The sequence below is a fragment of the Coffea eugenioides genome, chromosome 10 (genome assembly GCF_003713205.1).
Source record: "Coffea eugenioides isolate CCC68of chromosome 10, Ceug_1.0, whole genome shotgun sequence".
Classification (NCBI taxonomy): domain Eukaryota; kingdom Viridiplantae; phylum Streptophyta; class Magnoliopsida; order Gentianales; family Rubiaceae; genus Coffea; species Coffea eugenioides.
Window position 1 is genome coordinate 9,470,964 of NC_040044.1, and position 25,332 is coordinate 9,496,295.

The 25,332-nt window shown below is 35.0% G+C and overlaps 2 protein-coding genes across 2 annotated transcripts; one reads left to right on the forward strand and one right to left on the reverse strand.

Annotated features, from left to right (window-relative positions):
• The first annotated feature begins 578 nt into the window (after nt 1-578).
• LOC113748859 (dynamin-2A-like) lies at nt 579-15,601 on the forward strand. Its single transcript, XM_027292440.1, has 22 exons — nt 579-1,024; nt 3,117-3,167; nt 3,275-3,395; nt 3,535-3,624; nt 3,891-3,952; nt 4,103-4,217; nt 4,335-4,677; nt 5,059-5,206; nt 6,426-6,527; nt 6,651-6,770; nt 7,656-7,739; nt 7,834-7,961; nt 8,951-9,035; nt 9,177-9,315; nt 10,268-10,344; nt 11,813-11,869; nt 12,789-12,939; nt 13,050-13,198; nt 13,479-13,592; nt 13,686-13,753; nt 14,008-14,180; nt 15,072-15,601. The coding sequence occupies exons 1-22, from the start codon at nt 878-880 to the stop codon at nt 15,314-15,316; spliced, it is 2,769 nt and encodes a 922-aa protein (XP_027148241.1). The 5' UTR covers nt 579-877; the 3' UTR covers nt 15,317-15,601.
• Nucleotides 15,602-19,129: 3,528 nt separating this feature from the next.
• LOC113748757 (protein DMP9-like) lies at nt 19,130-19,798 on the reverse strand. The gene has a single exon (XM_027292304.1). It carries the CDS (start codon nt 19,796-19,798, stop codon nt 19,130-19,132), a length of 669 nt encoding a protein of 222 aa, XP_027148105.1.
• Between the last annotated feature and the right edge of the window lie 5,534 nt (nt 19,799-25,332).

The following is a 25,332-nucleotide window of genomic DNA, read 5'->3' on the forward strand; positions in this document are numbered from 1 at the left end:
GTAAGGGAAGCGTGTTAATTATACATAGCTAAAAGGACTTAATTACGTTACATCCAAAAAAATTAAGTACTAATTATGCTATTTCGCCATTTTAATTTTTACCAATCCCTCTAATTTCCACCCCAATCCCATGCATCCAACATCTCTACCTCTACCTACAAGTATCCAGCCATATCCTAAGTACCTAGACAGCAGGAACTAGACTAGAAGTTGGTTCATGTACTTGACTTGCTTCTAATCAGGTGGGAAGACAGAGGATAGTGCATCTCCAAAATTGAGGTCCTACCTCACAAACATTTGAACGCGCCTCCCCCCACTAGCCTTCAATTGAAATTTTCAAATCTCAAAAACAACTTAATTAAGAAACCAAAGGTCCCCACATCCCAAACATTTTACACTTGAATTCCCATATTTACTTGGTATACGTATTATCACCCCACATTTAATTCAATTTACATCAAATCACATGCTAAAAGAAAAAAGAAAGAAAGAGGGTCGATTCCAATTAGAAATAAAAAAAATAAAAAAATTTTCCGCTTTAAAATAAATAAACTTCCGTTCGTTCATATTATTTTTCATCATCGCCGGGTCGCTCCTCTCTCTCTCCCTAAAGCCTTTTTATTTTTATTTTTTTTTTGTTTTCAAAAGTTCAAAACATTTCCGTGTTTCTTCTTCTGCTTCTTCGCTTCTCCGGTCTCTCGCCGGAAACCCTTACTTGTTTCTCTCTCACCAAGTGATGCACTCGATCTAGGGTTTCTATCCCGATTGTTTTGGATAAGTGTATTTGATCGGATCTGGTTGGAGTTGCTCCAATCGAAGACTGAAGATTTGTTGATTTATTGGAGGGAGAGGAAATTGTTAAAGAAATTTGGATACAATGGACGCGATCGAGGAGTTGTCTCAGCTGTCAGACTCGATAAAGCAAGCGTCGGCCTTGTTAGCCGATGAGGATGTTGATGAAGCCACGTCGTCGTCGTCTAAACGGCCGTCCACTTTTCTCAATGTCGTTGCTCTCGGCAACACCGTACGTTGATGGTTTTGATGTTTAGATTTTTTGTACTTATTTGTGTGTGTGTGGTTTTTAGTCGGATAGATCTCTGGATTATAGCTAATCTTTGGATCTGAAATTGTGGTTTAATTTTTTGGAATTCCATGATTTTGTTTGATGTGTTAATTGTGGGATTCTCTTTTTTTTGCCCTTGTTTTGGGGATTATTGACTGCGATTCTTCTGTTTTAGAAGCTACGTTCTTGTGGGTACTGTATTGATAAAATAGCAGATCGAGTCTCAAAGAGATAGCGTATCATGAACATTGCGTAAGATTGTGCTTAAAAAGAATAAATTTGGCCTATTATAATTCAAGATAGAGTTTCCTACTTAATTGGAAGCTGATACTTTGTTGGCATTGTTACTATGTCTTTATGTTTATCTTTAAGCGCCTCAGTTCTGTAGTTGGAGAAGCATGACTATTTATGTTTATACACATATTTTTTCCGATTGAACTTGAGATGATAAGCTTAGCTAAAGGGAAGCATGATGGATAAGATAGCAATTGAACATGTGCTTGTCATACCCAGTGTGTTGTTACATTCATTTGTTTCGGTTGCTGATGGAAGTTAAATGTTTCGCTTAAGGTACATGTAGGCACATCATGTGTAGAATGAAAATCATGTGGACAAGTACATTTGTGATATAAATATGATACCTTAAATAGCCAAAAATAAATATGAAGAGAAAGTGGACTAATGACCCTGTAGGGAGGTTTACTTTTGTATATAGCCTTTTCCAAGAAGGGATGTGAATGTGCTGAAGTAACTGTCCTCCTGTAGTTTTGTTTTCCTTGCAATTCTGTAATCATTTGCGAATGAGTTTTTAAGTTGAAAGGTAAGGTGGAGGAACTAGAATGAGCACTTTTCTTGTAGATGCCACTTATATGCTTAGTGCTTCTGATCAAAATAAAGCTGTGGAGAAGTGATGATTGGATCTGGTTGCATATTTGCTTGTGTAGGAAATCATGGAACCCATAGTTTGTTTAGCAATTCAATGTAGAATCTATTTAAGCTTTAGATATATGCATCAGGACAAGCGCTTGATATAATTCACAAGCGCTTGATGGTGAGTACTTCTGACCAAATAAAGCTGAGGAGAAGTGATGATTGGATCTGATTGCATATTTGCTTGTGTAGGAAATCTTGGAACCCATTCTTCGTTTAGCAAGTCAATGTAGAATCTCTTTAAGCTTTAGATGCATGCATCAGGACAAGCACTTGGGATAATTGATAAATGCTTGATAGTAGTGACTTTTCCTTGAATGCTTTAATGAAGTGTACAATTTAGTCTGAATTTAATCTTTAACTAAGGAGTTTGTGAATAATCATCATTATATGTGTTAAGAATTCTAAAATGCTACAGCTATTAATGAATGTGTGGGGCAGCAACTGGGCATCTTAATTTCATTTTCTGTATTTCTAACTACATTGTCTGCAATAGGGAACAGCTGGTACATTTTGATGCTCTCAAGTTGTTTGCGGTCCTTAGGCAATTTGTTAATTTTGTATTGTCTTACACAATAAGCTTTAGCCCTCTAGGAAGAAACTAAGCCTGCAGTTTCTTACAACTATTTTGCTGGATGTAATATGTAATGGTAAGTCGTGTCATTGAGGTATGGATTATTTGGAATTATGCAAACCAAGTTCGTCGCTCCTGTTCCCTGAGGACCAATTGTCTTCTCAAAATCTAGTATGCTAGTTGTTGAGCTAGCTAATATCCTATCAAACAAACTAAATAACTTATACAAATGGTAACTAAAAGGAAAGAAACTTATATGTGGGGTATTATGCAGATGATAGAATTGCAAATTAGGTTTGCAGCTTGTGTTGATGAGTGATTTGACCTTTGGGGGGGGGGGTTGAAAGAATATAGGAGTCTATAATACTTGCCTGCGTGAAATGGAACTGGTTGGCTATATTTGTTAATGCTGCTGACAGAAGCAAGCCTTTCTGATGCACTTTTTTAATATAAAGCAAGGTGCATTCATCTAATGTGTGTTTACTTATGTTATTCTCTCTTGGTTAGGTCAATGATTTATGGTTACTAATTATGTATGCATTAATTCAGGGTTCAGGTAAATCGGCTGTGTTAAACAGTTTAATTGGACATCCGGCTTTGGTAAGTTGTTATTTGGAGTAGATTCTGTGCCTTTCCAGCTTTGAATTATCCAAATATATCTTTTTTCTGTAACTAATTCTGGTTTTTCTATTGACTATTGGTTATAGCCGACTGGTGAAGGTGGTGCTACTCGTGCTCCTATATGCATTGATTTGAAACGGGATGGTTCTTTGAACAGCAAATCGATAATTTTGCAGATTGACAGCAAATCTCAACCAGTTTCTGCAAGTGAGGCTTTTTCCAAAGATTTATGATGCAAATTTCTCTCCCTTCAAATTTATCTGAGGGAAAAAAAACTGAGTGTCTATATGTGGTTGTCTTATTTCATTGCCCCAATTTTAATTGATTACTTTTTGGCCCATTCTAGGTGCTCTTCGTCATTCTTTACAAGACAGACTGAGCAAAATTTCAAGTAAAAGTCGTGATGAGATATATTTGAAGCTTCGAACAAGCACAGGTTGGGTGAATGTCAAAATCCATTTGCATAAGGCCTCTTACTTCTTTAACATATAGCTAATCCAATATTGCTCTCTCTCTTTCTCTCTCACTTATTCTCTCTCGCATGTTGGAGTTGAACTTAACAAATACAAGCAGAATTTCTGCCTGTAATGTGTTTCTCTTGCCTTTGCAATTTGCAACATTCATTCAGAAGGTGCCACAACTTTTTTTTTTGGGCAATGCATGGTGTAAGATTCACTTCTCTTTTTTGCTTCTGGCATGCAGCTCCTTCATTGAAATTGATTGATTTGCCTGGAGTGGATAAGGGGAACCTTGATGACTCATTGGTGAGTATCTCCAACTGATTCATTTGACTTTGACACATGGCTTTCCCGAGTCACTAGAGTACAATTCTATCAGATATCTTTTCACAACCTTAAGTTACATTTTAAATTGCCTACCTATGAGAAACTTAATTTTTTGGTTCTTTCTTGCAGGGTGAATATGCTGAACGTAATGATGCCATCTTGCTTGTGGTAATACCTGCAGCACAGGCACCGGAAGTTGCCTCAACTAAAGCTGTCAGACTTGCGAAAGAATTTGATGGAGAATGTGTGTTTATTACTGAACCTGCTAGCCTTTTTGCAAAAATGGTTTTGATTATTTCCATTTCTTCAATGTTTTTGTTGTCTCTTTCTGAAGTAGTAGTAACGTTTGCTTGACGAATAGGTACAAGAACTGTTGGTGTCATTAGTAAAATAGATCAAGCAGCTTCAGATCCAAAAATCCTTGCTGCTGTTCAGGCTCTTTTGTTGGGTCAAGGACCACGGACTACAGCTGATATCCCCTGGGTTGCATTAATTGGTCAATCTGTGTCTATTGCCTCTGCTCAGTCAGGGAGTGCTGGAGTTGACAACTCATTGGAAACTGCCTGGCGTGCTGAGAGTGAGAGCCTTAAATCTTTATTGACTGGAGCCCCTCAAAGCAAGCTTGGTAGATTAGCTTTGGTAGAGACTTTAGCTCACCAGATTCGCAGTCGGATGAGAGTCAGGCTTCCTAATCTCCTCCAAGGGTATGCCTTCTCTTTCTGGTTGCTAAAGGTTCTTGACAGCCACTCTGTGGTTTCTGGAAGATTTTTCTGTCTACCATCTAAGTTAGACGAATGATAGATTTCTTTTATGGCATGGGTTTTCAATATTCTTTTATGTATGTACTCCTTTCTTATTTGCCTTCTTCTAAATTTGGCCTTTGGAGAAAAATCATAACATATTATATAAATGGATTTTGAGGCTGCATTAGTATTCCTGTGGCATTTTTATGAGTTCAGATGCACACTACAGAACTCTCTCTCTTTTAACAAGATTGTGTTTTTTATGAGTTCAGATGTACACTGCATTAATATTCTCTTTTAGCAATGTGCTTAAGTACTTTATATCTTCTACCACTCATGCAGCCTTCAAGGAAAGTCTCAAGTTGTACAGGATGAATTGGTAAGGCTTGGGGAACAGATGGTTGATAGTGCTGAAGGTACCAGGGCCTTGGCTTTGGAGCTTTGCCGTGAATTTGAGGACAAGTTTCTCCAGCATATTACAAGTGGAGAGGTGAGTGCATGGCAGAATTTTGGGTATACACAAGCACGAACATAAACAATTGCATTTATTCTGATTTTTTTTTCCCTTTAGGGTGCATTTTTATGCTTTGTATTTTTCTGGAATGTAAGTGGTATAAATTTTTCACCCATCTTGGAGAAATTTAATTTAATAATACTGGCTAGATTATAAGCTTATTTATTGAACAGCCTTTCATTTCTCAGCGATTAAAGATTTGAACCTGGGTCCATGCTGAAAGCTTTTGAGAACCAAATTCTTGCATGTCTATCTTCTTTTTTGTGCTATGATGTAACTGCACTTGGATGCCGAGAACACCACCTCTGTTGATGATCTTAACCTTAGTTTTTTGTAGTTTTCTGCTTTAAAATTACCCTGCCCAGTGTACAGATCAGATCTGGGAAGAATCACGGCTCATGCAAAGACATCATAAAAGAGGATCTAGTTTCTGCCAACAACTTGAGACAAATTCTAGGACCGTTCAATTGCAAACAAAATGCTATGTAATATGCTGGCAAGAGGTCTTCATGTTTATGAGTCTGTTAGAATACCTACTGAAGTGATGTCTAGATAAGAATGTGAAGCTGCTTGAGCGAACTTTAGGACACCTGTCTTTATAGCTTAAATTAAGGCTGTTATAATTTTAGGACAATGGTACCTTTCTGATGTGATTAACATAAATTATGCAACATATTGATGGTAAGGATGGTTGAGAATTATTTTTACATCAGATCCTGTAGCTTGTGGGGTGTGTTTTAGTTTAGCTTTTCTATTCTTTCTTCTTGGAGATAGGGATATGAGATGTTTTATTATTCACTGGTTTAAGTGTGAACACTAAGTACATAGAGGAGCGAAGAACTGTAAGATCTTGCTGTGGTGAAATTTTCTTTTTGAATTTGGGGGAGATTAGGAACTAGGGAATGGTTATTAGACAAGATTTTCGAGAAAGATGTAATATATGACTTCTTAAAGTCTTGGTCCAAGGCTATGATTTTAATGGTCATTAAGCATTATTTATCTGTGCATGAGCCAACTTGAAAATGACAAATGGTGAATATGCTCCATAGAATTTACTTGTTTTTAACGAAGCAATCCATCAAGTAATATGCCAATTATTTTGTATGTCTTCATGCTGTGGTACTGGATAATTGTAAAAAGCAAATAATTCATAAGTTTTACAAGTAAAGTTGCTAAAACTGTGACTTTCTTGCAGGGTGATGGTTGGAAAGTTGTTGCTAGTTTTGAGGGCAACTTTCCAAACAGGATAAAACAACTCCCTTTAGATCGACATTTTGACATAAATAATGTTAAGAGGGTAAGTGCTCTCATTTCTGTTCCTTCAAATGAATGTCCTGTTTTTGCATTGTAATTTTACATTTAGATCATCACAGTGCTCCCATACTTCCTATCTTTGTTGACTTCTTCAAGTCCTTGCCAGATTGTTCTGGAGGCAGATGGTTATCAACCTTACCTTATTTCTCCAGAGAAAGGGTTGAGATCTTTAATAAAGATTGTTTTAGAGATGGCAAAAGAACCTTCCCGACTTTGTGTCGATGAGGTAACATTGAATTAATTTTTCCGCTGCTTGTACTTTTCATCTTACTTTGTAGCTAGCTTGTCTTTCTCCAAAAAATTTCTGTAAATTGCCTATTTTGCAATGACTATTTATTGCTCAAATTCTTCCCCTACTTTTGTCTTTTTTCAAATCATAGATTGAGTTAAACTACAAAATTTTGATGTCAAGTTTGATCAATTTTGGTTTTGGGTAAACTACAGCTGCCTCCTGAGTTTTGTTACAATTAACCTTTTATAAGCTTTTAATTTTTCATTAGCCTCATTTATTGTATAAAAATGAAAATCTCTTAAAGATTATTCGTGCTTTTACTAACAGGGGTCTTCCTTCTTTATTGTCCTCTGAAAGGATAACTCTTGAACTGGGACAACTTCAATTTGATATCAAAAGAACTGGTGTACTCTGGTGTACTCCTGTAATTGTGTTGTGGGAGATGAATGATTTTTTCCTCTCTCTATATTTCAGTGAATAGATTTTATGAGCAAGATTTAGTTGAGGTCTGAGGACATGGTGGGACTTTTGTGCACAGTTTCTTTCATTTTTAGTTTGTCTGTTTGTTTTATAGCTTAAATGAGTGGCTTTGAGTTTAGTTGGTTTTTGGTATTTGGGAATTTGTTCCTGCAGAATACAATGTTTCTCAGTAGCTAGATCTCTGTTGCAAAGTTAAACTGATTATTGTAAGACATACTGCTGATGCTGATCTTCGGTGATAGTAGTCCACATCTTTTTTTTTTGTTTAATTGTTTTCAAGGTCCCTTAATATATGGGAACATGTGTTGCTCTAGAGATAAGAAAATCCGCAATTTTATATTCACCCTTATATTTTTATTTAAGTTTCTAAGCTAGTTCAATAAAAAAAATTCTTAATAGGTGCACCGTGTACTTGTCGACATTGTATCATCTTCCGTCAATGCGACTCCAGGTCTTGGAAGATATCCTCCTTTTAAGCGAGAGGTGGTGACAACTTTATACTAGCACTTTATATTATTACTGGTAGGTAAAGGGAAAATAAAAAGAATTATAAATTCTTTTTGCATGAGCTATATAGGTTGTAGCGATTGCCACTGATGCTTTGGATGGGTTCAAGAATGAGGCTAAGAAGATGGTTGTTGCTCTTGTTGACATGGAGCGAGCATTTGTTCCCCCTCAACATTTTATTCGTTTGGTGCAGAGGCGGTAAGGTCAACCAGTGATTTTCTGTGGTTGTCTTTTTTGTTTTGGCCCTTTTCATTCAAAGAACATGGAAACAAAACTGACACCTAGCTTGTTATTGTAAACTTTTTATTTCTCACAAATTTCTTGGTGGAATAATTTGAAATTGCTCTGAGTTTAATTTGTTTCCTTTAGCTTTTGTTATAGAGTTTCTCTTTATATTTTTTTGGTCCACATTTTCTAAAAATCTTTTGTAACATGTTGCGATCTAGCCATCTAATTTGTGGTGTACATGTGAAAGTCATCTGCAGAAAAGAGAATATGTAACTGGTTTAGAGGAATTGAAACCATTTTATCTGTTTCTTTACTAGGATACCATTCTACTATTTTTGAATATCATGCATAATTTGTACATTAAAAACTCCTAAGTTCAGTAAGCATTTCAGCCAAAACTTGTGCTGCAGCATGCTTCTTCTACCATACAGTTTTATAACAACAGTGCAGCTAGCATAGCAATGTTTATGTTGAAATTCAGTGTGTAGATTGGCAGAGCAGGGTCTTTGAAATTCGAAATCTGGAATTGTAGAGCAGGATTTATAGAGTTGGCAGGGTGATATGCAATTGGTTGGAATTTGCATCCTCTGGTATATGAAATTTTCTTGGAGGATAGTACAGCAGAATTTTAGTGACTCGTGCACCTCTCTGAAAACTCTCTACGGTTGTTTGGTTTGTGGTTTGTAAAGATACCTGGTTTACCTTCTTGGACAGCTTCTATCATGTGTTGTAAAGTTGCTTACAGGAAATTCCTCTTGGGAGTTTATGGTATACATTTTTTGGCATATGTGAGTTGTCTTATTGTTATGAAAAGTACCTGTATATGGCTGAAAGAAAATAAATGTGTATAATGTAACCATGCTTATGAGCATATATCACGTGAAAGTGATTTTTTTCTAATCCCATTCAGATATATATATATATATTTTCTTGGAATAACTGCATTTTTTTTGGGTCAGAATGGATAGACAACGACGTGAAGAAGAGCTGAAAGGTCGATCTTCTAAAAAAGCAGCGGATGCAGAGCAATCAATATTGAATAGGGTATTGTAGAAGATTTGCTGAACATTAGTCTGATATGTCTTATACTTTCAACGGCGTCATGTAAAAAAATATTGTATCCTTTTCTCTTGCTCTTTTCCCCATGTATGCTGCTTTTTTGAATGTGCCAAAATTTCAACTTAGGCAACTAGTCCCCAAACTGGAGGGCAACAAGCTGGGGGGAGCTTAAAGTCAATGAAGGATAAATCTGGTCAGCAAGACAAAGATGCCCAAGAAGGACCAGCGTTGAAGACTGCTGGGGCTGAGGGAGAGATAACAGCAGGTTTTGTTATGATACAATGTTCTCTTTGTTGTTTCTTACGTTTCTAAGTATACCTTGCTAGTTTGTGACTTCTGTAATCAGTTCATGTTACATGTCTTGTTTAGTTGTGTTCTCAAAATGTGTAGAGACTTGTCTATTTTTATCTTCAATACCTAATCCTTCTTTCAAACAAAGGGTCTGAAAGATAGTTCTTGTTGCATTTTTCTCAATTTTCTGATGGTGAATGAATTGCAATGAGCCCTGTGGAGCCTGGTGCTTTACTAGAAACTTTCAGGGGTTCTTGTCTGTGGGTAGGTAATTGAAACGTTGCAAGGGCAGTGCCTTTGTTAAGAGGATGTACCTGCACATGTTTTATGTTCCCTTTCTCAGAGAAGAGCTGTAATTGATAATAGAAATGGTTCCTCTTTAATAGACTTGTTGCATATGCAAGACTCCCGTAAAAGGTGAGACTGTATTGTTAAACAGACAAAAAGATGAGACCAAGGGAAATGTTATGCAAGAATAAGTGGATTAACTTATTGCATACATACTGCCAGATCTTAGATTTTGTAACTGCATTTCTGTTTCCTTGTTGGATGATTTAGATGGACAGCATATCTGCCTTTTGCCCTTGCCTGTTATTTGGATGCATTAGTAGACAAATTGGAAGAAAATGTTTTACTTCTTGCTTGAACATTTTCAAGTGCTGCAATTCTTTACACAGTTTTGCTTTGTTAATCTAATGAAGTTTTTTTTAAGGCAAAAAAAATTTATTTAGGCATTAATCTAATGAAGTAGAAGGGATGTGTAGCTATTTTGTGCTGTAAAACTGTGGAAACGGTTATTAGAAGGCAATCAGATCAACTTTTTCCATGTCTTATTAAGTGCTTGATTATTCTGTTTGGTTACCTTTTTTTTTTGGGGTGGTTTGTCTTTCTTGTCTTTTCCTTCCCTCATAGAGCACGTGTGACAGGGTTCTTGTTGAAGAGAAGTGCTAAAACAAATGGATGGAGCAGGCGATGGTTTGTTTTAAATGAAAAAACTGGAAAGGTCAGTAGTTTTTATTTGTTAATTATGTCATCTTTTTAATCATAATGGTGAAATCACTTTCATAGTACAATTGTTATGATCTGGTCATACACATTGCAAAATCCATGTATTTAATTTGTTTATTTATTTTTGACCTTCCCCCTTTTGATACATAATAACTGTCTCTCTGCTTGTTGATTAATTCTTTTATTACTTTTGTTTTTAATTAAGTTGGTTCTGACCATTTCGCACATTTTTGCTTATTGTTTTTACTAACATTGTTTTTCAAGTTTGGCACTTGACTCGCAACTTGTCACGTTCTAGTAGTGTCATGACTTGCCCTTGGTTTTTTCCCATTTTAAAGCTGATTATGAAAAACTGGTCATTGAAAATTTGTTGAAAAAAATTGAAAACATGTTCATTGAACATTTTGAAAAAAGCTAAAAGCCATTTCCAGTAATAGCTAAAAAGCCGCTGTTCAGAATCAGTTTTTCTCAACTCAAAAGTAAAGCTAAGAGGTTGAATTGAAATGTCAATGAGAAAAATGGCTTTTTTTGAAGTGTCTCGGGGAATTTTTTCCCCAAAAATTTAAAACTAGAAACAAAGAACAATATAAAACTCTCTCATATAGAGTTTTTTTTTGCTTCCAATTGATCAGATTATTTTAAGCAGGCATGGATGGGCCCTGACTAGTTTTGTAGATGCATTCTTCATTTTAAGAACAGAAATTTTCTCATCTGATACTAATGATATCACTGGCTTTCCCAGCTTTTTTTTTTTACCCCATGCACCCGCTGGCTGCACAATGGCGGGGCATGCTTTGGAATTTATCAATTTAAGGTCCTGTTTGAGGTTGTGGTAGCTTATTGAAAAGTACTTCACCTAATAGAGCTTTTAACAAAAGCACTTATTAAGTGTTCAAGTATTTTTAAGTATATTGTTTGGCTATATAGTTCAATAAGGACTTATTGTACTGGATAATGTGCAATTTAAATGTATTTATCTCTTTAATTAGTTCATAATATCGGATAAAATGATTAAATTTAATATTTTATTTTTTAAAACACAAAAGCAATTCTAAAAGCACCAAATTTTAGCTTTTGCTGAAAGTGCTTTTAACACCAAAAGCTCCACTTCTAATTTCATAATGTGATGTTCACCAAACACCTCAAAAATGCTTTTAGTATCCAAAAGTGTTTTTTTTTTACCAAAAGCACTGCAACTCCAAACAGGGCCTAAGTCTGCTTTTAGTTATTACACTGAATTTAACTATTGAGGCACCTTTGCTTATTAACTCTGGGATTAGCTATTGAGGGTGACATGCTCCTTTACTTTATGTTTTTCTTAAAAATATCGTTGTTTGATGTTGTGGACTGAATGAAAGTCTCTTTCACTTGTATTCGTGCATAGATTGTTTTGTATTATCATTCTGTGCTGGCGAGTATAATAGTGTTATAATCATTTTCTAATGTTAATTTTTTTTCTTCAGCTTGGATATACCAAAAAACAAGAAGAGCGGCATTTTCGTGGTGTGATTACTTTAGAGGTATAAATTGTGGATTATTGTTTGAGATATGACTGTGATATCAATATATTGCTTGTTTGGTGGGAGCTTGTCTTGACTCATTTTCCTGCATGTATTTTGTTTTGCTCTTTGAACTTGTGTACTTTTTTTTCTGTGGTTCTTTATTGATATGTGGAGGTCTTTTTGAAGTTTCCATGGTAACTGTTCAGTAATTGGTGGTTGTCCCAACCATCTCTTGGACAGATTCATATTATGGGAAAGGAGTAATAAGCTTTTGATTATTGCACAAGATAATCTGAAGTTATACATCCCATTTTTTCGGTTTCTTCAAAGAATGTTCATCCCCTTTTTTCAGTTTTTTCTTCAAAGAATGTTCAATCTGTCCCCAACTTTCTCCCGATTACATTTGTTGACTTTCTGTCAATATTGTTTTTTATGACCTTTTACGAGTTTCCGTTCTTGTAGGCAAGTACGTGTCATTTTAATTGTACCAAAACTACGTTTTGCTCTCTGTTGTCCTAATGCTCAGAAAACCCCCTATTTTTCATTTCAGAAAAGATGTTAACGTGATTATATGGGGTTTGAAGGTGTTGAAGAAAATTTGTATTTCTGGTTCTGTTTGTAGGAATTGAAAAAGATAATTTTGCAGTCTATGAATTCACAATGGGGGATGAATAATGCTTTTATGCTGTCAAGAATTCATGTGAAATCCTTTTGTTGTTACTCTTCTTTTGAACAAATCAGTGCATCTGAAATGGCTTTTATCTCATTTTGGTAGCCACTTTTCCCACCCTTTGAAAATGGTGATAATTTTTAATGGAAAGCTTCATGTCCATGCCAAATTATGGTATGCTAGTGAAAGCTCATTATTGAGTACAACTTAAAAACGCCATGGTCCATGATGAAATGAATCGTCCTGTATTTTTATTTGAATATCTAGGAATGTAACCTTGAAGAAGTTGATGATGACGAAGCTCCTCCCCCACCCAAAAGTTCCAAGGATAAGAAGGCTAATGGGCCTGATGCTGCAAAAGGACCTAGTCTTGTATTCAAAATAACGAGCAGGGTTCCATACAAAACTGTTCTAAAAGGTTGATAACTGATCTGGAGTTTCTTTTGCTTCTGAGTTCCATGAGTGTTTTCTTCCTCTTTTCTTTTAAGATTCACATTGATGGAGAAAAAGTCTGAATTGATGTTGCAGCTCACAGTGCTGTTGTTTTAAAGGCCGAGAGTATGGCAGATAAGACTGAGTGGCTGAACAAATTGAGAAATGTTATTAGTTCAAAAGGTGGTCAAGTGAAGGGCGAATCTGGACCTCCGATCCGCCAAAGTCTTTCTGATGGTTCTCTTGTAAGTAATTGTATTAGTTTGTCTTGTAACTTACAACTTGGAAAACTCATATGAATAGTTCTTTTCTAGTTTTCTTGTTTTGATCTGCTGTGGATGTAAAAGAATTATCTTGGTTAAAATTTATTTGTGTTGTCCGGTACTTGTCTTCTATCTCACTTTTCTCTTATTTTGTTTCAAATGCTCTTTTTTAGTTGTGAAACTTTTTCATCTTCATTTTTCTTAAACAAGAATATAGTGTTATGTAATTTAGCTTGTTACTCTTAACTCGCTGGCAATTTAGGAAACCATGACGAGGAGACCTGCAGATCCTGAAGAAGAACTTCGGTGGATGGCTCAAGAAGTTCGTGGTTATGTTGAAGCAGTTCTAAACAGTCTTGCTGCCAATGTCCCAAAAGTCAGTTTTTGTATGCATTTTAGAAATCTTTGTCTATGCACGTATCTTTCTGTAGTTTCCCTTCAAATCTTATACCGCCCTGTGATTCTCCAGGCGGTTGTTCTTTGCCAAGTAGAAAAGGCAAAAGAAGATATGCTTACGAAGTTGTACAGTTCTATCAGGTTGGCACACTTCTTTCTAGATTCCATTGCGTTCCTTTCATAATTTAAGATCTTCTGAGTGTGGTGGGAGATTCTTTTGTGTTTTTATATAGCAGGAAAAGCTTGTCTCTCTAAGAACTGTTATTATTATTGTCATCAATAAAGGAACCTTGTGGACAACATCTCTTTCTCTGTCTTGTCGATTCAGTTTGTCTCCTTCCTCTCCTGTATTTTTCCTTTTAATTTGATGGTTAAAAATATTGGATTGGCTCCAGTTCCCAAAGTACAGCAAAGATTGAAGAGCTGCTTCAGGAGGATCAGAATGTAAAACGCAGGAGGGAACGCTTTCAAAAGCAATCTTCTCTTCTTTCAAAGCTTACCAGGCAGCTCAGCATTCATGATAATCGAGCTGCTGCTGCTGCAAGTTATGCAAATGGCAGTGGAGCAGGTGATGATATTCCCATTTTCCATTTATATCTGCTTCTTCATTATTGAGAGCCTTTCTTTTTGCATATTTGTGAGCAGTTATGAACTATTTTGACCCCTTCGTTGGTAGGTCAGAAGTTGGGAATGAGCAAGTTTAGCAAAAACAGTCTTCAAAAATGATCAGAGTTCATTTTGTTTCTTAATGTTGAGTAGCTGACTATAGCTGTACCCTGTAGAGATTATGGCTGGCATATTGGCTTCTACTTCTTGCAAAATCGTGGTTCATTGCAAATGCTTATCTTAAAAGTAAAGACATGGAAGTCCGGAGAAAACTCATAGAGCAAAGATATCATAAACTTGTGATTTCCTAAATTACCAAATTGATTTTTCTGTCGTCGTAATTCTCGTCTTTGGTCAAAATTTTTGCCATTAGAGCATGTTCTGGATGTGGACAGTGGACTTTGTAAAATTTAATTAGTTTTATCCATAATATTTTTGGTTTCTTGAATGTGGAGTAATTGGTAATGTTGTGTGCACCACTGTCCTTAATTGTTTGTCATTGGTGAATTTCTCCAAACGCTGAAGTTGTAATTCAGCCTGGGAAACTAAAAAGAAAATCAGCTGTTCTGACCACCAAGTTGGTGCAAGTACTTCTGGCTGATGGATTGTGGTTCCAGTTCTCTCTCTTCAGATTTTATGCCAGTCATACCTGTCTTCTTTTTTCTATTAGCTTTTGTTTGGCAAGCTGCTGCAAGTTTTCTATGAGATCTTTAATTCAAGTACTGGTTGAAATCTGGTAGTTCGATCAAAGAGAATTTGAAGTGTGTTGAAATATGTTGTCTTTTGAGTTCCTTTGTTTCTTCTATTGTTTGATCAAAGAGAATTATTTGGTGCATTCTTTACTTTGATGCAGAAAGTAGTCCTACCACTTCTGGACCTTCATCTGGTGATGAGTGGAGAACTGCTTTTGATGCTGCTGCCAATGGTCCCACGGACTCTTATGATGACTCGAGATATGGATCCAATGGCCACAGTCGTCGGTACAGTGACTCTGCTCAAAATGGTGATGTTAGCTCCAGTTCCGGTTCCGGCCGCCGCACAACTCCTAATCGATTACCACCTGCACCGCCATCATCTGGTTCCGGCTATAGATTTTAGATTTAGATAATATTAAGACAAATGATTCTTTCTTAATGGGATGGCTATTTGTACTTGTTTTTGTTGAGCTGCTGAGCTCAACTGCTGTTATAATAGTTTTGTAGAATTGGTATACATGTCTTTGTAGATAGATATATCTCGATCATTATTTCTTTCTTTTCAATCATGCTTTGATGATGCTGGATTTTGAGATGTACTGGCAATACTCTAATTGGATACTCCTCAACGGATTGTCGGGTTTTCCCCTTTTTATTGGTTGAAATGGAGCAGATGCATTCTATAACATGATACTGTTTATACTCCTTAGTGACATGAAAGGGGTACAGTAAGATGTTGGAGCAGCAAATATCGTTCTAATTCGCTCGTCTTCTAAAATTCGGTTGTCTGACGTGTTATGATGCGTGGTGGCAATGTCAGCTTTGAAATGGTATCCACGTCATAATCTCCAAAATATGTGGCTATCTAGTTAGACACAGAATGCCACATGGCAGTCAGGTCATATTTTGGCATGATGTGGAATCCACTAAAGCAAAAGTGGTGATGTTTAATCCGCGTGAAAGACGGGTTAGACTTGGCCATTTAAAAACTTAGAGCTGACTAGGCTGTACGAAAAAGCACTGTTGTGATGTGGCACTTGTGCTGATGACATGGTTGCCATGTCATCATTTATTGTGACATGGATTACAATTCATTTGAAATGACATGGATAAATGTCGTTCTTAAAAGTGATTTGAAAAACATGTCATATTGGAAGATATCATCGCCATCGGTGGAAGTGATTTGGACAACACGATCATTTCATCACATGATATGTTAAGATATGTCATTCTTTGCTAGCAGAGCTACTTTTCACATTAATTGATGACATGGATGACATGTCATCATTTATAATGAATCATTTTTGTTCGTGACATGGTCGATGTGTCATATAGCACAACAATTTGAAAGATGACATGAAAAATATGTCATATGCCATATCGTTATTTATTTGAAGTGACATGGCAGCCACATCATAATCTTGGAGTGGCGTGGATAATATATCATATGATACGTCATCTATTTTATGATGTGGCTTACACGTCATTTTATAATTAGGTGATATGACTGTCATATCATTTAGGAAATTGATCAGGATGACATGTCATATGATATGTCATCAACAACTTGTAGTGACATTTCATCTGACGTGTGCCACACACACACGTCAAATTATGTGAGTGACATGGCTGCCATATCAAACAACTTTAGTGATGTGGATAACATACCATATAACATATCACCTACTATATGACGTGTCTTACACATCAGATTGTGTGGTCATATGATATGACCGCCACATCAAATAATTTTAGTGACATGGATGACATGTCATATGACACATCATCAAATGTATGACCCCTCTCACGTCATCTTGTGTGGGTCACATGGCTGCTGCATCAGACAACTTTAATGACATGGATGGCATGTCATGCGACATGTCATCAGATTGTATGACATGTTTTACAAGTCAGCTTGTTTTGATGACATGGCTGCCATATTAAACATCTTTAGTTACGTGGATGACATGTCATGCAACATGTCATGTGATGTATGACGTGTTATACAAGTAATTTTGCTTGAATGACATGGCTGCCACATCAGACTTTTTTAGTAACGTGGATGACAAGTCATATGACACATCATATACAAGTTGATGGTGTGGCAACACATCGGCCGATCAAATGAAGTGGCTAACATGTGGAGGTACACGCCATCTACCGATTAACACGTTAATTTCTGTTCGATAACATGTCTATCACACAAGAAAAAGTTTCTGACAAGGATGACAAGTCATCATCACACATCATCATCATTAATGTGATGTGTTTAACACCTCATCAAGGCTGCGGATGTGGAAGCCATGTCATCATAACACACTGACATGGATGACATGTCATCCTAATGCATCGTTCAATCATGTGAAATGGCGTACACATCATATTTATTCAGTGACATGTTAGCCACATCAGATTGCAAAAGTGATGTGGTTGACATGTCAGATAACTTTAATTATATGAATTACATGCCTTCACATGTCATTCTTTCGGGTGACGTGTATGACACATCATAAATTGAGTGCGATGTGTCAATTTATGATGTGTCGACAGTTGACCGTTGATGTGGACAACATGTCATAATGCTCAGTAACGGCTGTACAAAAAAATTTACTATTACAATCCTCCCACCCCACTTCCCTCTTTGTTTCTCCCAAAATTATTGTTACAATTTTACAAATGGTTGTGCAGCAGAAATTACTAGTCGTCAATCTTCTTCTTCTACTTCTCCGGCACCGCTCTCCTCATCTGCCACCACTCACTGCTTGACGAACACTCGCTATCTCCAACCTCAAAACCCTCCTCCCTTCAAAATTTCATCTCTCTGCACAAGGAAATTTTGAACTGAATCTTCTTAACCTTTTAAGTCTGATCCAGCATTTCAAAATTCATTCATTCAATTCGAACCTTAGCCTTCTATTTTCCTGGATCCCTCGGAAGAGACGTGGAGAAATCACATGTTATGGATGGAGTAAGTTACAACTTTCATTTCAGGCTGCTCAGAAAAAAAAAACTTTCATTTCAGGCTATGTAATATCTCTTCTGCTTCATGTAGTAGTTAGTGGCAAAGGAGAATTCCCACAGTTTTAGTCGTCATACTCGTCCTCCTTTTTCTTCCAGGATCCTATAATTTGCATAAAACACCTGGACAATTTGCACATGACTGGGTGAAAGGTAGATATTGATCCCTTTTCTGGTAAGTATTGTTATTTAGGTTGCCTGATTGATGTCTTTTCTGGCTGTACATTGACGTTCAACTACTATAGTTATATACGTATATTGGTTAGAGCTTAATTTGTAGGATCTATTGCAATGCAATGCTCTTCAATACAATCAGCTATGGTTAGTTTTTGTATCATATCATATGTTGAGAGGGAATGCTATTTTACTAAAAGTCATAATTCTTCTATTCCTTATGACCTGCCATTCCATGCGTCCAAATTCCGAGCTAAACCTCTGGACCCTCGAACAATGTTCATAGATCATGACAGAGAGGGATGTTGGTAAACTTCCACAGACGTTAAGAGTCACATTCAAACCATTAGGTAGAAAAACACCACAAATTACCTGTGAACAGTTCATAGGATCTGTTTTGGTAAGTTGATCTGCATATTATTTAATGATTGTAAAAGTGATCTGATCTTGAGCAGTAATCGCTCTCAACAAGTGTCTAGTCGTTCAAGCCCGAATCCAAACTTAAAAAGGGTGAACACTGAACAAGTTTCTAGTTTTAGATTTTCTGAGATGGTTCCATCAGGTAACTAGTGTAACATTTCGTAATTGTTTTCTGGTCCCCGAAATCACTGCAATATTCTTCTCACGTCAAAAAAAAAAAGAAAAAAGAAACCATTCGTATAGAATAAACACGAGTAAATAGAAAAATAACAAATATAAAAGTGGTCATTCAGCATACATTGACATTATTGATTTGCCAAAATGAACAATTTCCGATATAAGACGCTTAAATATGAAGAAATCAAGTATTCAATCAATCTCGCAAGTTCACAAATATACTATCACATTAATCCCGATAGAGTGCTAATCTATCCAGGGTAATAAAAATACAAACGAGATACCCTTTTATTTCCTAGTTCTTCCCTTCAATCATAACCCAAACTACTAATGGAAGTTTTATAAGAAGAACAACCTAGTTGCAAGACATAATAGATACAACAGCATCAAAAATCCAAAACAAACAAAAGCAAAACGATTCCATTTATCAGGCAGCCGAACAACCGATGCCATATCGAGTATTGGGGAAGACAAGGAAGAGACCACTGCAAATCACCCCAACCATCAAAGGAAAACTCTGCATCGCTTCATCCATTTCCTTGGTATGATTCGGAAAAAGACAATCTGTGACACGATGGTCTGAAAATGCGATGGCTACGAAAACCAGCACAGACATGAAGGCATGCACGAAATCAGTCAAACCAACTTTATACCTCTCATCTTTAGGCACCTCGACTCCAAGTCCATGCTTGAACACAGCCAGCCCTTTCGGAGTCACAAAACCGTAATAAACTTTCCCATCAGGGCCGCGAAAACTGTCAGTGAAATGGAAGAAAAAGCACGAAAGGGTGCAAAGGCCTAGTAGGGAATGGGTCATTAGAGTTGTGACATGGGAGCATTCTCCTTTGGCGGCATGAATAGATGGGAGAACCATTTCAAAAGTGAGAAGGGTTCCTGTGGGAAGAAAATTGACGAGCATTGATGTTTTGGAGAGTGTTTTCTGCACCCCATTTGCGACTGCCCGCCTTTTTCGGCCACCAGGAGGGGGAGGCATCTCTGGTGGTGCAACATCCTGGGATGAAGAAGGTTGCTTTGATGGATCAACCTGCGGCGAAGCATTGTAGATTTTGATGCCAAGTCCTTGAGGCGGTTCCATTTTCCAAAAGATGAGTGCAAAACTGCAAATACACTGGGAAAATGTTGGATTAAAATAATTAAATTGTTAGTGAAGAAGAATAATTTTTCGGGGATAGGAGAACTAGAGTGAAGGATCAAAAAGCAATGAAATGAAAATGCTGAGAAGAAATTAGCATTGCACGCTAGGAGATGATTGAGATATTGTAAGATATGCCTGCACAGTTTACAGCAGGAAGTTTTCAATTGTTCCAGGAAAAAGAAATAACTGTTATTTATGGTTGTAAGTTGCTTGGTAACCAACCGTGTGGGAGTTTTGAATTGAAAGGGTGTGTTTTATGGGCCTGTAACCAAAATCTTCTACTCCTAGAATCCTTATAAAATTGAAGTAATATAATTGGTCAAGAGATTGGAATGGCCATGAATTGTTGGGTGATTTAACTTGGAATCTACATGAGGAAGGACGAACATGGTGCATGGTTGGATTGAGAATAATAAGAGAATGTTTTACCCTCAGGAGATATCTAATTCAAGGCCTCTGGGACACTGGAATTAGGGCCTTTTTGGCTCGCTGAATCTTTTGAAGAAAATTAGATGCCAACGAATTAAATTGTACGGCACCCGAGATCTAAAATATGAACATAAAAAGAAAAAGAACCATCAAGTAGGGGTGGCCACAGCTCAGATTTAAATTGGAACAGTATCGGCAATTTGTTGAATCGAAATTGGAATTGGAGTTGGAATCATAATCATGACTAAAGGTTCAGATTCAGATCCCCCAAAATTTTGAATTGGAATTTGAACGATTGTTTAAAACCCATTTAAATCGTTAAAAAATATTTGTTACCTTACATATTTGGCCAGTTTATAGTTCAATATCAATAGTCAACACTTAATATTAACAATTCCAAACTTAACCTAACAACTCATTGTCTCATTCTATTAGTAAGTCTATATCTCATCATTACCAATCAAATCTAATAAACAATGAGATATTTTTTCATAAAATTTGTATTGTTTTTTCTTTTTCCTTGCACATGATAATACAATAAAGTTCTTATTTATTTATTTTTTGTTACATTCATTGTCCTATTTTCTTAGAATCGATTTAATGACAAGTGTTTAAACATAACTAAAAGGGACCGAAATCGTAACTAGAAGAAGTCGGAACCATAATCGGAACAAAATCAAAACTGAAATGGGACTAGAACCAAAGGTTCAAGAACCGTAACTGTAACCATCCATATAACTGTAACCGTAACTGCCCAGCTATGAACAATGCTGGGCAGAAACAAACTAATGAAGAAGAAGAACTGCCAGTCGACTCCCTAAGACATCAGTGCCAAGTAAAAGAGTTCTTTGGTTTCTTACTTATTTGCGTCCCATTTGCTTTTGTTTCAACTTGTTGCATGTCTGATTTCTTCAGTTTTGGTGATTACTGTGCTTTATTCCATTTGCTTTTAGCGTTCTTTTGCAAAGACATGGTGAAACTAATTTCCCTGGGTAACGGTTTTGGTAATTGAAGTGCTGAGAATTGTGCAAAGCATATGTACCTTGAGGAATGCCATAAAAATGAACAGCAATTTGAGGATTGAACGTCAAAATATCTGATTTTATAAGCGAGTGCCATGATGCAGAGTAGGCTTTCTTTCTTTCTTTTTTGGTTTGGTGATTATAATGTTTTGGTTTAAGAGTATCAAACTAGCAAGATCTAGGATATCAATTTCATGGACAGCAGCGTCAATATACAATCTCCTATTGCTGTTTTATGTATTCTGGACAAAACATTAACCAAAGAAAAAAAAAAAACAATGCTTTTTCTTTTGAAGAAAGCATTGTTATATTTAGTGTAAAGGCCACATCCAATGTGTGTTTCAATTTAGAAATACTAAAAATGAATTAATATCGTATACAGGGAAATGTTATTTGCACTCCATTTTGTGTCATTTGCACTCTCACAATTTATCTTATCATATAGTCTAATAAATGAAAACCTATATGATTAAAATGATAGTGGCAGTGTGATTAATAAAATGGGAGTACAAACAATATTTTCCTTGTATATATTGTGTTTTTCACATAAATACAATTTATATGAATTTATTAAAGAATTTTTATTATAAGGTTATAGTAATTTTGTAGTTATAATACTATAGAGTGGTTATGAGTTTTGTCCTAAAAAAAGGGGATGTTTATGATTGTTGGCAAAATGTCATTAGGTAATTAGAATAAAAATTAATTTTTATAATGATAAAATTAAGAGTCTAGAAAATGAAAAAAATGTACATATATATACACACACACCAAACTGCGACTCCTTTGACTTTATATACTACTTGATATCCATAATAACAATCCATTTTTGTTACCACAAGATATATTGGCAGGCGCCAATCATTTGATTGGATTAAAATTTGGAATGGGCGCACTTAACGATATGAATCATTTGAAAAATAAACGTATTCGTTCTATAGTGGATCTTTTACAAGATCAATTTGGGTTGGCTTTGCTTCGTTTGGAAAATGTTGTTCCAGGAACTATATGTTTAGCAATTTGACATAAATTGATGCCAACCCCTCAAAATTTGGTAGGTTCAACTCCATTAACAATTACTTATGAGTCTTTTTTTTTTTTTTTTTTTAAGGTTTACACCCATTATTTCAAGTTTTGGATGGAACCAATCCGTTGACACAAATAGTTCATGGGAGAAAATTGAGTTATTTGGGCCACTAACAGACGAACTACTAATTTTTTGAATATGAGATATCCATTCCAGTCACTATAGGGGCGTAGTTGCCCAGTTAACACATGTGAAGAAATTAATGTTGGATTTATTGGATCCTTATTAATTCATGCGAGGATTGGCGATTGTTAATTTTTTTCTTTTTACAAAAGTAAATATTTTAAAAGTTAATCACAATACCTCCCCTAAGATATATATACTCAAATTAGCAGGTTACCCCCTAAACTTTATTTTTTCTCACTTAACCCCCTAAAGGCAAATCTACCCTCTATTATGCTAAATTTTTATTTTTATTTTTCATCTTTCTATGCTCAATTAATCTAAAATCTTTGCTCAAATTTAATCATTCTAATTCATGTGATAAGATAAATAGATTTACTAAAAAATATGTTAATATATGATTACTTTTAAAAATATAATAAAGGAAATAATCTAATAAGTAAAAATCCAATATAGTAAAATGAACAAAAAGATGCCCAAATGACTGCCCTGTTAATGTGATTGCAAAAAATGAGTAGATTATTTCTAATTGTATGATTATAATCACATAGAATATTTTTTTTAAATTTCTTAGATTGAAAATAAATGAAATTAATTGTAATACAATTTATAGTTATTTACTTATTTGCTAAGTATAAGGGAATATGTACAGGTATATATGTATGTATACACATACACATACACACACACATATATATATATAATATTATATATATTGTATATTTTATATATGTATATGTATATATCATATTGTATAATGGAATATATTATAATATATTGATATAGGCTTCTTATTTTTGTGAGTTAGAGGATGGACATCCTAAAGTTTTTGTTAGGATGGATTATGACAAATAAAAGAGAAGAAATTTTTATTTGTAAAAAAATTAACTTTAATAAAAATTTGATTCTTTGACAAATACAAACTTTAGAAAAGGAAACTAATGGATAGAGAGACATTTTTTTATTTGCTAAAAGATAAGAATTTAAAAAATGAAAACTAATTTGAAAAGAAAATCAACAGAGTAGAGGAGTAGTTTTATCTCTTAGGGGGTTAAGTGAGTTATAATAAAGCTTAGGAAATAAATTGTAAATCTAATTATACCTTTGGGGGAGGGGGGTTTTGATTAACCCATATATCAATTGAAGGGCAATTGGTGAGTGGTTGAGAGTTTCATGTGATTTTTCTTCTAATGTTTAACATTATAAACATTTTCATCTTTCAACACAAATGAGCAAAATAAAGATCTAAAGTATGTAATGAAGTGCAAATAAAAAACATACATAAAGCTGAATAATTCATGCACATGTTCTATAGAATTTCATATTTGAAAACATATGTAAAGTTTAATAATTCGTACAAATGTTATAGAGAATTTTGCTCCATAGGTATCTACCTTGTTGAGATGTAATACAAAGCACGTACTTGTAAAACATTGTTCACATACAATGCAATATAAAGACATTACTTTAAAGACATCGATCGTTTTGAGAATGAATTGAGAAAGGTATCTACTTTTTTGAGATGTAATATAAAGCAAATTCTTGTAAACATTGTTGTACATACAATTAAAGATACCATTGTTTATTAGCCAAATATCTACGTGATATTGCATAGAACTTTCTTTAATTGTTTAGGATAATAATTGACGTGTTAATTAACCATGAGAAAATTAGTTCTCTTTTGTTTCTTTTTAATTAGTGTATTAGGATCGTGTTGATTTCCTCATATCCTAGCTTAAACTTGAAAAGTTAAAAAGGTAGTTTCTTTGAAGTCCAAATAACAACCTTACCAAATGTTGCAAAATCCCACAAAATTTTTGAATGATCAAATAAATTATGAAGGTACACTAATTATTTACAATATACAATTGACTTAAAATACTACTAAAAGAATTGAGAGGAAGATAATGTGATTATATCTAAAGCATATTTAGGGCTCCTACTAGTGTTATTCTTCATTGAAATTTTCTCATTCTTTGACTATATTTTGATTGACGGTTGCTATGTTAGGCTCTCTAAAACGTGATATTTACGAAATAATCATAAAAGTGCATATTGAAATTTAAAAAACGTGAAATATTTTGTTAAAATCAATTTTGGATGGATATTAAATAGTCATTATTGCTTTTCAAACATGGCTCACTGCATACTATATGTAACATCTGATTTGCAAAGATACAAAGATATTTTGGATGAAATAGTAATCAATGGATTTTTTATATGTGGAAGTAAATGCGATTATGTCTTTCAAGTCTCATTCTTTGACTATATTTTGACTGACATTTGCTGTGCTAGGCTTACTAGAGAGCGATATTTACGAAATAATCATAAACTCATAAAGGTGCATATTGAAATTTAAAAAATGTGAAATAATTTGGTAAAATTATTTTTAGATGGATATTAAATAGTTATTATTGCTTTCCAAACCCGGCTCAAAGATGCAAAGATATTTTGGATAGTTGCTGTGTTAGGCTCTTTAAAGAGTGATATTTACCAAATAATCACAAAAGTGTATACTGAAATTTAAAAAACATGAAATATTTTGGTAAAATCATTTTTGGATGGATATTAAATAGTCATTATCACTTTTCAAACACAGCTCATTGCATACTATATGTAACATCTGATTTGCAAAGATGCAAAGATATTTTGGATGAAACAATAACTAATGGATTTTTCTTATGTAGAAGTAAATCCGATTATATCTTACAAGTTATTAGAAATTTGAACATGTGATTCACATTTTTGCCAATTCCAAACCTATTAAAGACCACATCAAACCTCTCATGTCAAACTCAAAGCACTACTCACAA

Bases quoted from the DNA above. Each gene is read 5' to 3' on its own strand.
- LOC113748859 (XM_027292440.1), top strand. From the start codon at position 878: ATGGACGCGATCGAGGAGTTGTCTCAGCTGTCAGACTCGATAAAGCAA. The intron at 7,740-7,833 runs GTGGTGACAACT...TGAGCTATATAG, and splicing joins ATCCTCCTTTTAAGCGAGAG to GTTGTAGCGATTGCCACTGA. The intron at 12,940-13,049 runs GTTGATAACTGA...TTGATGTTGCAG, and splicing joins ATACAAAACTGTTCTAAAAG to CTCACAGTGCTGTTGTTTTA.
- LOC113748757 (XM_027292304.1), bottom strand. From the start codon at position 19,798: ATGGAACCGCCTCAAGGACTTGGCATCAAAATCTACAATGCTTCGCCG.